Genomic DNA, 16,176 nt, shown 5'->3' with positions numbered 1-16,176 from the left:
GGAAACAGTGGTCCTAGGGATTTTTAGTAGTGTGGACATGGCGCATACAGACGTTTGACAGGTACACCCAATCGCCTGAGAACGTTAAAAGTCCGCGAGTTCCGCGGGGCGCCCCATTCTGCTCGCTCACAACGTCTAGTGACTACTGAGGACGCTGATATGGAGTACCTGCCAGTAGGTGGCAGCACAATGCACCTTATATCAAAAGCGTATGTTTTTGGGGGTGTGCGGATAGTTTGGACCACATAGTGCCGCAGTGTGTAATTTAAGTATGTCTGTGTGTGAGAAAAACAGCGTAATATAATCGAGTTTCTAACCGCAGAAAACTGCCTCCAGCTGGAATCAATAGAAATATTAAATTTATGTATAGTGAGCGGTGCGCTGGGACATCTGCAACAAACCGACGCCCTTGGGTACACTGTCATCGATCATCCTCCATACAGTCTCGACTTGGTCCCATCCAATTTTCATCTGTTTCAAAAAGTTAAAGAACACCTTCGAGGACTTTAATTTGATAGTGATGAAGTGGTGCAAACAAAGGTGAAGTTACGGCGCTATCAACGAAGTCTAATATTCCACAGTGACGGTATCAACAAAATTGTCTCTCGCTGTGACAAATGTGTTCGTCGTCACAGTGGGTATGTCTAGAAATAAATATGCAGAAGGAGGAAGAAGAAGATGATGAAGAAGAAGATGATGAAGAAGAAGAAAACACCCAGTCATCTCGAGGCAGGTGAAAATCCCTGACCCAGCCGGGAATCGAACCCGGGACCCCGTGCTCGGGAAGCGAGAACGCTAGCTCGAGGCCACAAGCTGCCGAATTGGGGGGAGAACCGGAAAAGTAGCATTTGGGATGTGATGTTAGAGAGCAATGTTGACGATTAAACGGAGTGGTAAGGAATGATGTTCTCCATAGAATCGCCCGGGAAGGAAATAAAGGGGAAAAAAACAGGAGAAAGAGTATGATAGGAGATGTCTTAACACACGAGTGACTAGCTTCCACCGTAATATAGGACGCTGTAGATAGCCAGGACTGTAGGGGAAGCAGAGGCTGATGTATATGTAACAAATATTCGGCAACTTTAGGAGTAAGTGCTACTCTGAGAAGAAGTGGTTGCCACAGGAGACAGGCTGGGAAAAAAGGAAGAAGAAGATTGTCATATACAGGGCTATTACAAATGATTGAAGTGATTTCATAAATTCACTGTAGCTCCATTCATTGACATATGGTCACGACACACTACAGATACGTAGAAAAACAGTTTTGTTTGGCTGAAGCCGCACTTCAGGTTTCTGCCGCCAGAGCGCTCGAGAGCGCACTGAGACAAAATAGCGACAGGAGCCGAGAAACGTATGTCGTGCTTGAAATGCACTCACATCAGTCATAACAGTGCAACGACACTTCAGGACGAAGTTCAACAAAGATCCACCAACTGCTAACTCCATTCGGTATGCGCAGTTTAAAGCTTCTGGATGCCTCTGTAAGGGGAAATCAACGGGTCGGCCTGCAGTGAGCGAAGAAACGGTTGAACGCGAGCGGGCAAGTTTCACGCGCAGCCCGCGGAAGTCGACGAATAAAGCAAGCAGGGAGCTAAACGTACCACATCCGACGGTTTGGAAAATCTTACGGAAAAGGCTAAAGCAGAAGCCTTACCGTTTACAATTGCTACAAGTCCTCACACCCGATGACAAAGTCAAACGCTTTGAATTTTCGGTGCGGTTGCAACAGCTCATGGAAGAGGATGCGTTCAGTGCGAAACTTGTTTTCAGTGATAAAGCAACATTTTTTCTTAATGGTGAAGTGAACAGACACAATGTGCGAATCTGGGCGGTAGAGAATCCTCACGCATTCGTGCAGCAAATTCGCAATTCACCAACAGTTAAAGTGTTTTGTGAAATCTCACGGTTTAAAGTAAGGTCCCTTTTTCTTCTGCGAAAAAAAAGTTACAGGACACGTGTATCTGGACATGCTGGAAAATTGGCTCATGCCACAACTGAGACCGACAGCGCCGACTTCATCTTTCAACAGGATGGTGCTCCACCGCACTTCCATCATGATGTTCGGCATTTCTTAAACAGCAGATGGGAAAACCGATGGGTCGGTCGTGGTGGAGATCATGATCAGCAATTCATGTCATGGCCTCCACACTCTCCCGACTTAACCCCATGTGATTTCTTTCTGTGGGGTTATGTGAAAGATTCAGTGTTTAAACCTCCTCTACCAAGAAACGTGCCAGAACTGCGAGCTCGCATCAACGATGCTTTCGAACTCATTGATGGGGACATGCTGCGTCGAGTGTGGGAGGAACTTGATTATCGGCTTGATGTCTGCCGAATCACTAAAGGGCACATACCGAATATTTGTGAATGCCTGAAAAAACTTAGTTTTTGTATGTGTGTGCAAAGCATTGTGAAAATATCTCAAATAATAAAGTTATTGTAGAGGTGTGAGATCGCTTCAATCACTTGTAATAACTCTGTCTTTCCCTCATATGATCTATACAGTAGATTCGACCACAAAATGATACGCCTGAAGACGTGTTTCTGTGAGAAAAAAGTTCTGTTTTGCGATATCTGTCGTTACTTAGAATTTGTACGTTCTGGCTGAGACAACGCTCAGCGCAGACGAGTAATCAATCCAGAGGACAGCATTACATTGGCTTAGTTGCCACTTCAGACGTGCCACATAATCGATTCGCGGAAGTAGCTCAAATTGATGGCGTCTAACAGTGTAAGGAGTACGCCACGCGACTAATTGCTGTCAGGCACGAGAAATCGACGTTTCATCAATGTCACTTACCTCCCTTTTCGCTGTTTCTGGCGTTGCCTTCCTCCTTACATTCACTACCACCAGCCGCTGTCTGGTACGTTAAGTCACCACGTTCGCGATGAAGTCACTAGCCGGGCCAGCCTTCATTTTGTGTCCACCCGTAAATATATGTTTATCGCCTCAACTTTTATTACGATTAAACGCTGACGTGCAGCAAGGCAGCGTTTTCAATGGATCTGAGCTAGCATACTTCACTGTAGCGCCAATTAATCCATCTTTTTAACGTTCCGCAGCTAAAGTAGCCACACAGGTTTTCCATTATTAGAGGTAATTATGTAACGGGAACAACAATTAGAGACCACTTTCATCTCGAATAATTCGTTCTAATTATACAGCAAACTGATATCCAAGGGACTGAGGACCGAAACTGCACGGGTAATACAAAATCACAGGTAATTCAGACAGACCGATGTTTTTATGAGAATTTGCGTTTACAAAACATACCTCCTGTCACCTTCGAAATTTTACAGCATGAAGGCTTTACTCGCAGGAAACTGCCTTAAGAAAATTGCATTTAAAACACATTGTCTTCCACTTTAACTGGGAGACAGTTTTTCACACAATTTCAGCTACTTTCGATTTTCGTATAATTGCCTATCTCTGAAACAAACGAATTAACCTCTTAATATATTTGGTGTATTTTCACTCAACAATGCCTTATACAATAATTTTCTGGGGTTACTCACAACTTATAAAGAAAGTATTGACTGCACAACAGCGAGCAGAAAGTATAATATATCGAGATCACCCAAGAACGTCGTGTAGGTTCCTCTTAGAGGAGTTACTCATTTGAACTGTGTCGTCACAATACATTCGCTAGTGAAATTCGTAATAAATAATCCATTACAATGTAACATATCCACTTCTGCAACACTGGAAAGAAAATTTATCTTTATTACCGTTATTAAATCTATCAGTGGCTCAGAAAGGAAGTAACTATGCAGCAACAAATATATTTGATTATTTGCCTAATGAAGAAAGTTTGGAATTAACTTAAAATCATTTCTCCTGGACGACTTCTATTCCACTGACTAATTTCTACGTAAATCTGGTATATATATATAGTGGTCCTGTGTCGGTGATTCGGGGTTCCTTGATAACCTCGCCCTACCTTTTTTCCTCTACTTGCGAAGCTTAATGAAGGAGAATAGGCGAAACGACGGAAAATAAACGAGCGGGGCAGACAAGCAGAAGTTCTCTGGATGAGTGTTGGAGGCTTGATATGGAGCAGGATGTCCCTTAAAACAGAAAAAGGTTTACGCATCGGGTATACTACGTTCCAATCCTCACATATGCCTCTGACACCTGGGTAATGAAAGGAAGATAGAGAAACAGAATACAAACCAGTGACACGAAATTCTTGCGAAATAGTGTTCGTGTCATAAAGATGGGAAAGGTCAAGAAATGAAATGATCCAGGGAATTAGTACAGAAGGAACCACTGCAGGATAGGACACGGCACATCGTGCTAAAGATCATCAGATAATTGAGAGAGAATAAAAACGATAATAAGCGTGATAACAATGATAGGGCATATAAATCTTCCCTGGGAAGCCCAAGTTATAACTTCGATTTCCACTAGGTAACTTGCGATCAATTACAACGAACAGTGACCTTCCAAAATGGAAATCACTAACCTAGCTGCAGATCTGATGCGAATAAACAACCACGCAATTTGGTTTGGAGTGACAAGGTCATCAGTTCTTTTATTCGTTAAGTGGCAAACCAGGAATAATAGTCAACTAAAAGTGTAACTAATAGAACTACACAATTTGATAAGTCACTTGTCAGAAGGGTGTCAGAAGCTGTTTTAAAATCTCGACACATGGTATGAATTTGAGATCCCCTGACACGATAGCACCCACTACTTTGTGTGAATAAAGGGTTAGTTGTGATCAGTGAAACGGCGGTTCAGGCGGTCTTAACGTGCACCGTGCAGGATCCCGTCGTAACGTGCTGCACCAAACCAGAAAGAAACTTGACGCCAAATGAGGAGGAAAAAGAAATTCTGCGTCGTATATTTTTCGTGAAAACTTCGAGATGGGAATAATAAATTAAATAATGATACTAAACACTTTAACTATCAATTTCTTTAACAATTTTACAGTAGTGCAATGTTTATGAAACAGATAAGCCAGAAGTTTGGATTCATTGGCCGATGTAGCCCTGATGTGCCAGCTCCGTAATCGGACTCCACAGTGTTTTGCATTTCATATTCGAAGCTGCCGCATGCATTTGCTCGGCACAGGACTTTTCAGGCTTTTTGAATCCCTTTCGACACTAGCTTTCCTCACACTCGTGTTTTCTGTTATTCCGAGCATATTTAAGAGTTTTTTTAAGACGACATCTTGCATTTCTTTGTAATTTTCAGTCTAATACTAATTTTCACTTATATTCCGGCGATTATTTGTTATTGTCTCATTATGGATCCTATACAGTAACGCTCCGTAAGGTATTGTCAGTGATAATATAATCCATGTCTGAGTTAAACGCGTCTCCAAAGTCACAGCAATTTACAACTTCACACAAAAGTAATTGGTAACGATCATGCGCATGATTCTACAGTCATACGAAGATGTCATGAAAATAAGTACATAAATAAAATAAAAATGAAAATACTGCGCGACAAAGAAGTATAGAAATAAGGGGAGTGCGGGATGTAAAACTGCAGGAGGCCACGGTATGAGTACAGCAAGCAGGTTGAGATGGATATATACTGACGAGCGAAAAAAATATGACCAACTGCTCAATAGTATGTTGGTCCGTCTTTGAAACGAAATACGTAACTGATTCTGCCTATCAGGTATCCGACGGTTTGTTGGTAGCTTTGGGGAGGTATGTGGTATTACGTGTCTACGCACAGATCATGTAATTCGCGTAAATAACGGACCGCTGATTTGCATACATAGTTATTGCACCTGATAGCGACCCAGATGGGTTCCGTAGGATTTACATCAGGAGAATTTGGCTGCCGAGCCATGAACACGAATTCACTATAATGTTCCTAAAACCACTGTAGCATAGTTCTGACTCCAAGGCACGGACAATTAGTCTGCTGAAAGATGACATCGCCGTCGCGGTAGCCATCGTGCATGAAGGGATGCAGGTGGTTCGCAGCTGTTAGCGGGTCTTCAATTACTACCACAGGGCCGGCCGGTGTGGCCGAGCGGTTCTAGGTACTTCAGTCTGTAACCGCTACGATCGCAGGTTCGAGTCCTGCCTCGGGCATGGATGTGTGTGATGTGCTTAGGTTAGTTAGGTTTAAGTAGTTCTAAGTTCTAGGGGACTGATGACCTCAGATCTTAAGTCCCATAGTGCTAGGAACAATTTAATTTTTTTTTACTTCCACTGGTCCCACGCAGGGGCAGGAGAATGTCTCCCTAAGTATAATTTTTCCATCAGACTGCGTCCGTGGCGCGCTGGACGTTCCGAGCTGCCGTTCACCTCGATGACGGGGTTTGTGGAGATGACCAGCGACATAGCGTAGCAAAAGTATGATTCACCCGAAGGGCCGACACGTTTCCATTGACCGACCGTGCCCAGCGCAATCGAAATTGACGATGTCGTTGGGTCAAGACGTGAACACGAGGGGTGGTCTGCTGCGGAGCTCCACGTTCAACAATGTACAATGAACTGTGTGCTACAACATACTTGTGCTTGCGCCAGCATTGTCTCTTTCGGCAGAAACGGCACAGATCGTCTATCGTACTTTGCAGAACAGTTCGAACCCCACGTTCTGTTAAGAGTCGTGGACGTCCAACAATTTAGCGCGTAGTCGTAGTTTCACTGTCCTACTACCTCTTGTCGCTAGTGCTCACGACGGTAGCACGTGAACAGTCTACATCTACATATATACTCCGCTAGCCACCAAGTGGTGTGTGGCGGAGGGCACAATTCGCGCCAAAGTCATATTTCCTCCCCTCTGTTCCACTCGCGGCTCGCACGAGGAAAAAACGACTGTCTGAACGCCTCAGTACGAGCTCCTATTTCTCTCATCTTTGAATGATGGTAATTACGTGATTTGAAAGTTGGTGGTAATAATATGCTCTACATCCTCAGTCAAGATTGGATTTCGGAATTTAGTGAGCAGCCCCTTCCGTTTAGCGCGTCGTCTATCTGCAAGTGTGTCCCACTTCAAACTTTCTATGAGATTTGTAACGCTCTCGCGACTGCTAAATGTACCAGTCACGAATCTTACCGCTCTTCTTTGGACCTTCTCAATTTCTTGAATCAGACCGAAGTGGTAAGGGTCCCATACAGACGAAATATAATCTAAGACTGGACGTACTAAGGTATTGTAAGCTATTTCCTTTGTTGAAGGACTGCATCGCTTCAGGATTCTACCAACAAACCGCAATCTAGAGTTCGTCTTAAGTGTTACTTGTGTAATCTGATGATTCCATTAGAGATAATTTCGAATAGTCACACCCAGATATTTGACTGATGTTACCGCTTCCAAAGACTGATCATTTATTTTGTACTCTTACATTTATGGGGATTTTCGCCTTGTTATACGCAGTACGTTGCTCTTACTAATATTGAGAGATAACTGCCAGTCATTACACGACGCATTTATTTTCTGCAAATCCCCATTGATTTGTTCACAACTTTCATGTGATACTACTTTCCTGTAGAGTTCAGTATCATCGGCAAACTGCTGCGGTCGCAGGTTCGAATCTTGCCTCGGGCAAGGATGTGTGTAATGTCCTTAGGTTAGTTAAGTTTAAGTAGTTCTAAGTTCTAGGGGACTGATGACCACAGCAGTTGAGTTCCATAGTGCTCAGAGCCATATCATCGGCAAACAGTCTAAGGCCGCTGTCAATACCATCAACCAGATCGTTTATGTAAATCGTAAAAAGCAAAGGCCCTATTACGCTGTCATGGGGCACTCTTGAAGTTACGTTTCTTTCTGTTGAAGTTACCCCGTTCAGGACGACACACTGCTCCCTGTCTCTTAGAAAACTTTCTATCCAACAGCGTATGTCACTGGATAGACCGTAAGCGCGGACTTTTTGTAGTCTACCAGCTTCGCCTATTTTCGAGATACTCGTTCACAGGCCCTGCGTAATAATAATGTGCCCTTTGTCAAAGTCGCGTATTTCAATGCATTTCCCCATTTGCAGCCCAAATATTCGTTAGAGTGATCCGGTTGCATACTTCTGTTACCGCGTCACGTGCCGATAACGACACCAGGCAGCATCCAACGTCGCGGTGGACGGTGGTCATAATGCTTGACCCATGACTGCAGGTTGCAGTACTTTTTCGGAGTTGAAAGGCGCAGGGGATAGAGCAGCATAGAGACATGTATCAAACGAGTCTTCGGACTGAAGTGGAAGAGAATGACAACAATTAGCGATCGAAACGTGAGTGTCAAGAAAGGAAGTTAGACCGACCGACTCACCGAGGTTGGGCGGCAGCACTGGGCAGATGGGCAGCGCGGAGAGGTTGGCGGCTGCCGAGGAGTTGGCGCCGTCGACGGAGAGCGAGGCCAAGTCCGGCGCGGCGGCGGGCGTGGCGCCGGTGGCGGTGGCGTCGGCGGCGGGCAGCCCGTCGGAGGCGGAGAAGAGCAGGCCGCGCGGCGGCGCGTGAGTGCGTGCGCGGTAGGCGCCGGCGGCGCCCGGCCCGGGCCGGCGCAGCGGCAGCGAGCTGATGGTGAAGAGCGGCTCCAGGCCGCGAGGCTCCAGCAGCGAGAAGGCGCACTGCGCCAGCAGCGCCGCCGCCACCAGCACCGCCAGCAGCTTGCACAGCTGCGACCGCTGCCAGCTGTGCAGCGCCGCCCACATGCCGCGCCGACACTCATTCGGGCACACTGCAACACCATACTCGAGCTCAGTTTCCCGTTCTCACACACTACGGTTAAAACTTAAAAACTAACTGCCATCTGACTACCAGCGAGCTGAACTCCCGAGCAACACGCTACCCGGCATCACTGGGTAAAATCTTCTCGGTTCTCAAACCGCGCCAGTCCCAATAGAATTCTCGAGCTTTCGATGTCTACCTCCGCCATCGTCGTCGGGAGTGAAACTACTGACTGCCGGGCCTGGCTCTATCCCCTGCTTCTACAGGGTGGCCCATTGATAGCGACCGGGCCATATATATCACAAATATGCATCACACGAAAAAACTACAAAGAACGAAACTCGTCTAGCTTGAAGCGGGAAACCAGATGGTGCTATGGTTGGCCCGCTAGACGGCAAGGACAAAGGTCAAACGAATACCAACTGCGTTTTTCTAAATAGGAACCCCCATTTTTTTATTACATATTCGTGTAGTACGTAAAGAAATATGAATGTTTTAGTTGGACCACTTTTTTCCCTTTGTGACAGATGGCGCTCTAATAATCACAAACGTTTAAGTACGTGGTACCACCTAACATTCCGCCAGTACGGACGGTATTTGCTTCGTGATACATTAGACGTGTTAAAATGGACAGTTTACCAACTGCGGTAAACGTCGATATCGTGTTGGTGTATGGCTAATGTGATCAAAATAGCCAACGGGCGTGTCCTATGTATGCTGCTCGGTATCTTGGACGACATCATCCAAGTCTCCGGACCGTTCGCCGGATAGTTACGTTATTTAAGGAAACAGGAAGTGTTCTGCCACATGCGAAACGTCAACCACGACTTGCAACAAATGATGATGCCCAAGCAGGTGTTTCAGCTACTGTGGCGGATAATCCGCACATCAGTAGCATACAAATTGCGGGTATCTCAAAAACGTCGGTGTTGAGAATGCTACAACAACATCGATTGCACCCGTACCATATTTCTATGTACCACGAATTGCATGGCGACGACTTTGAATGCCTTGTACAGTTCTGCCACTAGGCACAAGAGAAATTACGGAACGATGACAGATTTTTTGCGCGCTTTGTATTTAGCGACGAAACGTCATTCAGCAACAGAGATAACGTAAACCGGCATAATATGCACTATTGGACAACGGAAAATCCACGATGGCTGCGACAAATGGAACATCAGCGACCTTGGCGGGTTAATGTAGGGTGCGGCATTATAGGAAGAAGGATAATTGCCCCCCTATTTTATCGGTGTCAATCTAAATGGTGCAATGTATGCTGATTTCCTACGTAATGTTCTACCTATGTTACTACAAGGTGTTTCACTGCATGACAGAATGGCGATGTACATCCAACATGATGGATGTCCGGCACATAGCTCGCGTGCGGTTGAAGCGGTATTGAATAGCATATTTCATTACAGGTGGATTGGTCGTCGAAGCACCATACCATGGCCCGCACGCTCACCGGATCTGACGTCCCCGGATTTCTTTCTGTGGGGAAAGTTGAAGGATATCTGCTATCGTGATCCACCGACAACGCCTGACAACATGCGTCAGCGCATTGTCAATGCAAGTGCGAACATTACGGAAGGCGAACTATTCGCTGTTGAGATGAATGTCGTTACACGATCGTCAAATGCATTGAGGTTGACGGATATCATTTTAAGTATTTATTGCATTAATGTGGTATTTACAGGTAATCACGCTGTAACAGCACGCGTTCTCAGAAATGATAAGTTCACAAAGGTACATGTAGGGCTATCACATTGGAACAACCGAAATAAAATGTTCAAACGTACCTAGGTACTGTATTTTAATTTAAAAAACCTACCTGTTACCAACTGTTCGTCTAAAATTATGAACCATATGTTAGTGACTGTGACAGATGGCGCTGTAATAAAGTGGAAAAAGTGGTCCAACTAAAACATTCATATTTACGTACTACACGAATATTTAATTTAAAAAATGGGCGTTCCTATTTTAAAAACGCAGTTGATATCCGTTTGACCTATGGCAACGCTATCTAGCGGGCCAACCATAGCGCCATCTGGTTTCATCCTTCAAGTTAGACAGGTTTCGTTCTTTGCAGTTTTTCGTTTGACGTTTATTTCGTGGGATATTTGGCCCGGTCCCTATCAATGGACCACCCTGTATAAGGGGAGATCAAAACGTCACGACCAATGGATCACCCGGTACATCTGCGATTACGGATGCTGGTACCAGACAGAGGGCCGAAACGACGCGGAAGGTGAGTTGGGCAGCTCGTAGCAGCTCCGGGCCGCCGCGGGATCGAGTGATGTCAGGTGAAGCGAGGTGCCGGCACCACGTTTGAAACTGCCACTCCCGCCTCCGTACAAGCGTTAATCACCCGCCGTTGCATCCTTTCGACATCCAACGCCCGCCCCCCCACGTCCTTCTCAGTGTCTAGCCCCGGTCGCTATTGAAATTGTTGCCGCTCATTCTAATCTCAGGCGTCTCTTTTCTAACCGAATCCCAGAATGTTGACACATGAGACAAGATACTCTAGTTCTCAAACTGTATTTTGTGTCCATTTTCGAGGCAATGCTCAGCTTTGGCCGACTTGTCGAGGTTCTTTGCTTAATACAGGTATGTCTCTTGCGCTAGGGACAACGCTCCGCAACTGGGCGAATTGTCTGGCCTATATAGATGCTGCAGCACTCGCAAGGGACACCATAACACAACGGGTACACGAAGACGGGGCGCAACATATCTCTTATCTTGGAGGTGGGCCAGAACACTGGTCTCAATTCATCTCTCCTCAGTACCTGTCCTAATTTACAGCTCGTTGTCCCACAGTATAGCAGGAAAGCAGCCTGCTTGGCTGCTTCTTCAGACTCACAAGGCGTGTTTCGAGAATTTTACTGGAATTGACGCGGCTTGAGAACCGAGAAGATTTTCTCCCGCTTATGTAGTGTTACATCTCGCCCTAATGATGGGAACAACCGAATCAAGACAATCGATCTAGTCAGGCATACATGAAGGTAATTGCACATTATCTGCACAACAAGGACAATATGACACAACCAACTGTTTGGCTGTTATTTACCGTGAACATTATTAACAGTTGCTGCCTGAGCCGTGTTTAAAATTTTGTTTGAAAAATGTACACTCTATATTTCATCAGTTCGTTTTGTCTACGAGAATCTCGCAACCGACATAACAGCTTTCACGAACAACAAGCCCCACTCGAGACCAAAAACGATTCACCATCAAGGGAAATGGTCAACGAACTCTACACTACCACTAAAGCAGACAATACATGCAACACTACAAAATCACTAAATCGGAGCAACGAACTATCAGTCAAGAACACCAACCAGACACAACCGAGGATCCCAAGCGGAATACCGTTAATCACGTGAACTATGATTACTTACGAAGCTAAACTGCGGCTTAGCAGACTAGACAACAAGGATATATTTCAAACAAGTATGGCTATGTCATTCGGACCAAGCACTAAAATTGAGATAAAATCTGGTTCCAACACAACAAACTGACAGGATGAGCCTAAGGGCTGAAAATCTCCGAGCAAACCCGAAGAAACTACGTAATATTTTAGGGGAAGCATGTACGCAAAGGGAGGAGAGCATAAATCTTGGGACAATGTACAAGGACTTCGGGAGAGCACATGGTTTCTTTAAAATCCAGGAACACACGTCCAAGAGGTTTTCTTTCACTACATACCCCTTCTGAAGGTAATACAACTAAATTGCCAGAGTAGCACCTTAGTAAGCATAGAACTAGGTAGGCTCGAGCCGGAACACCAGATGCCAAAGCTGCGCTAAAAGTTAATATAAAAATCTCATAGTAACACCGCTCATCCTGTTTTGCTCTCAACACATTGCCACAGCGGAAACAACATACGGTCAGGACGTATGGCTCATCACAGGCACATAGACACAGGCAACAGAGCATGCACAATGTCGGCACTAGTACAGTGTATATCCACCTTTCGCAGCAATGCAGGCTGCTATTCTCCCATGGAGACGATCGTAGAGATACTGGATGTAGTCCTGTGGAACGGCTTGCCATGCCATTTCCACCTGGTGCCTCAGTTGGACCAGCGTTCGTGCTGGACGTGCAGACCAAGTGAGACGACGCTTCATCCAGTCCCAAACATGCTCAATGGGGGACAGATACGGAGATCTTGCTGGCCAGGGTAGTTGACTTACACCACCTAGAGCACGTTGGGTGGCACGGGATACATGCGGACGTGCATTGTCCTGTTGGAACAGCAAGTTCCCTTGCCGGTCTAGGAATGCTAGAACGATGGGTTCGATGACGGTTTGGATGTACCGTGCACTATTCAGTGTCCCCTCGACGATCACCAGAGGTGTACGGCCAGTGTAGGAGATCGCTCCCCACACCATGATGCCGGGTGTTGGCCCTGTGTGCCTCGGTCGTATGCAGTCCTGATTGTGGCGCTCACCTGCACGGCGCCAAACACGCATACGACCATCATTGGCACCAAGGAAGAAGCGTCTCTCATCGCTGAAGACGACACGTCTCCATTCGTCCCCCCATTCACGCCTGTCGCGACACCACTGGAGGCGGGCTGCACGATGTTGGGGCGTGAGCGGAAGACGGCCTAACGGTGTGCGGGACCGTAGCCCAGCTTCATGGAGACGGTTGCGAATGGTCCTCGCCGATACCCCAGGAGCAACAGTGTCCCTAATTTGCTGGGAAGTGGCGGTGCGGTCCCCTACGGCACTGCATAGGATCCTACGGTCTTGGCGTGCATCCGTGCGTCGCTGCGGTCCGGTCCCAGGTCGACGGGCACGTGCACCTTCCGCCGACCACTGGCGACAACATCGATGTACTGTGGAGACCTCACGCCCCACGTGTTGAGAAATTCGGCGGTACGTCCACCCGGCCTCCCGCATGCCCACTATACGCCCTCGCTCAAAGTCCGTCAACTGCACATACGGTTCACGTCCACGCTGTCGCGGCATGCTACCAGTGTTAAAGACTGCGATGGAGCTCCGTATGCTACGGCAAACTGGCTGACACTGACGGCGGCGGTGCACAAATGCTGCGCAGCTAGCGCCATTCGACGGCCAACACCGCGGTTCCTGGTGTGTCCGCTGTACCGTGCGTGTGATCATTGCTTGTACAGCCCCCTCGCTGTGTCCGGAGCAAGTATGGTGGGTCTGACACACCGGTGTCAATGTGTTCTTTTTTCCATTTCCAGGAGTGTATATACGCCTCAGTATTCATATGAGATACAAAATATAGGACACTGCACAACACACTGTACAAGATATGTTGCCCATTCTAACCGATATCAACGCAAAATTCCCCTTGTGGAACTCATGAAGAGCTGAAGACAGGTGACAACTAGTGGATGACGTGGCAAACCAATGCAACCTCTTCTACTGAATAGATAGGGGCAGCCACCTACCTGTCGCAGAGGCGCTTGTGGCGTTAAGTAAAATTTTTCCCTGGGTAACGCAAAATATCTTCCAGTAGTCAACAGGTGGAGAGTATTAGACAGAACCACATACAGCGACCACAACGCAATCGTCATAACCGCTGACGAACATGTCAATACACACAATATGGACCATGAACAGCAGCATCTACTTGTAGGAAGGGCCAATTGGCAATAAGTTCGAGAAATTGCTGAGGCGTCGTCACTACATACTATTCAAGGCAGTACGTATTGCAAAACTCATGTTCTGACAGAGGTCCTACAAAAAACACAGGAAGCAGCTACACCACGGGTAAAAACCATGCGAGGACAGAAACAACGTGGTGGACAGAACAGGCAAAAGTAAGGAAGGATTCACGGGACAAAAAGTACTAACAACCAGCTAAGACAGCTCCCGAAAGACAGACAAGACTCGACCTGTATCTTGACGCTAAACAGAAATGCCGAAGTAACTAAAGACAAGAAGGCAAGGTTACTGGACCAATTTCGTCAAACCCAATTATAAGAAGATATCTGGGGACAACCATTCAAGATAGAAACAGAACAACTTAAGACAACGACAGTTCTGTCGACGCTAAAACAAGCTGACGCCACAATGACCGAAGGATGGAGAACTCAGCAGAATATCTCCTAAACAGGTTCCTCCCAGACGACGTCCCCACATAGGACGAGCGACACCGCACTGACCTAAGGGACAGGATGAGCCAATAGTATGAGGGTAATCACAAAAGTAAAGTCTCCTATTTTTTTATAATTACATAAACCTGTTTATTTCTACAATGGTTTACTTCAGTTTGCAGCTTGAATTTAGCTATTTTTCGACATAATCACTATTTCTGTCGATGCACTTTGTAGACGCTGTGGCAGTTTTTGTATGCCCATGTCGTCCCAGCTAGCCGCCATGCTGTTCAGAAAGTTATGAACCTCTTCTTTCGCCTCGTCGTCGGAGCTGAATCGCTGGGACCACAATTAACTCTGACAGGTACTGTGAGACTCTGAAGAAACTCAAACGGGCAATTCAGAACCGGAGAAGAGGAATATTGAGCAAGGGCGTACACATTCCTACAACGCTTGCCCACACATCGCTCGGCAAACCGTTGCTCTCCTGCAACAGTTCCAGTGGAACATAATCACCCACCCACCCTATTGTCCTGACTTGGTGCCCAGTGACTGTCACCTGTTCCCTAGGTTAAAAGAAGATTTGGCCGGAAAGAGTGTCAGCTCCGACGACGAGGTGAAAGAAGAGGTTCATAATATTCCGCACAGCATGGCGGCGAGCTGGTATGACATGGGCATACAAAAACTGCCACAGTGTCTACAAAAATGCATCGACAGAAATGGTGATTATGTAGAAAAATAGATAAATGTTCAAGCTGTAAACTGATGTAAACCATTGTAGAAGTAAACAGGTCGATGTACTTATAAAAAAATAGCAGACCTTACTTTTGGGAGACAGGACAGCGTAACCATACCATTCTCACAAGAAAAGGCTGGGACGGCAATTAGGAGACTTGAAAGCCGAAACGCACCCGGCCCAGATAAAATACTTTCAGAAACATTAAAACAAACAGTAACACAAACCATACCTATTCTTATGAACGTTTTCAACGAGGCACTATTAGCAGGCAGAATTCCAAACCTCTGGAAAAATGGTAATTTAGTAATGTTCAGGAAATCAAAAGTCAAAAGGCAAAAAGCCAACAGCCAACAGACCCCAAAACGTACCGACCGATCCGCCTCTTGAACACTCTCGCTAACGTGCAGGAAAGGTCCTGTGTGACCGCTTACAATCGTACAGACGCTCCTTCGGGCTAATCCCCGCCAATTCGGTTTCAGACAAAGTAGATCAATAGAAGACGCCGTCAAAGAAACACTAAGAGATACAAATAGTATCAGTGAAAAATACGTGAATGCCATTCTAATCAACATAGCAGAGACTTTTTGACAACCTGTGGTGGCAGTCACTTTTCGCCAGGTTAAGGGAAATGCGGCTATCAGCTTCCCTCTCAATGGCCTCTTCGACTACTGCAGAGGGAGAGTGGCGGAGTGAAGGGCTGACACGCAAAGATGTCAAGAGAACAACAAAGGCATGT

At 46.2% G+C, this 16,176-nt stretch overlaps 1 protein-coding gene across 2 annotated transcripts in view; it reads right to left on the bottom strand.

The window, feature by feature from the left end:
* The window catches only part of LOC126334954 (beta-1,4-N-acetylgalactosaminyltransferase bre-4-like), a 451,786-nt gene that overhangs the window by 75,962 nt on the left and 359,648 nt on the right, over positions 1 to 16,176 (bottom strand). For both annotated transcript variants that reach the window (XM_049997701.1, XM_049997700.1), the window contains one exon: positions 8,231 to 8,638. In XM_049997701.1, the coding sequence (XP_049853658.1) occupies positions 8,231 to 8,612 (382 nt within the window). In that variant the 5' untranslated portion in view covers positions 8,613 to 8,638. The remainder of the gene's footprint in view (positions 1 to 8,230; positions 8,639 to 16,176) is intronic.

Source organism: Schistocerca gregaria, chromosome 2 (assembly GCF_023897955.1).
Source record: "Schistocerca gregaria isolate iqSchGreg1 chromosome 2, iqSchGreg1.2, whole genome shotgun sequence".
Classification (NCBI taxonomy): Eukaryota; Metazoa; Arthropoda; class Insecta; order Orthoptera; family Acrididae; genus Schistocerca; species Schistocerca gregaria.
This window is presented reverse-complemented; position numbering and strand designations above follow the sequence as displayed.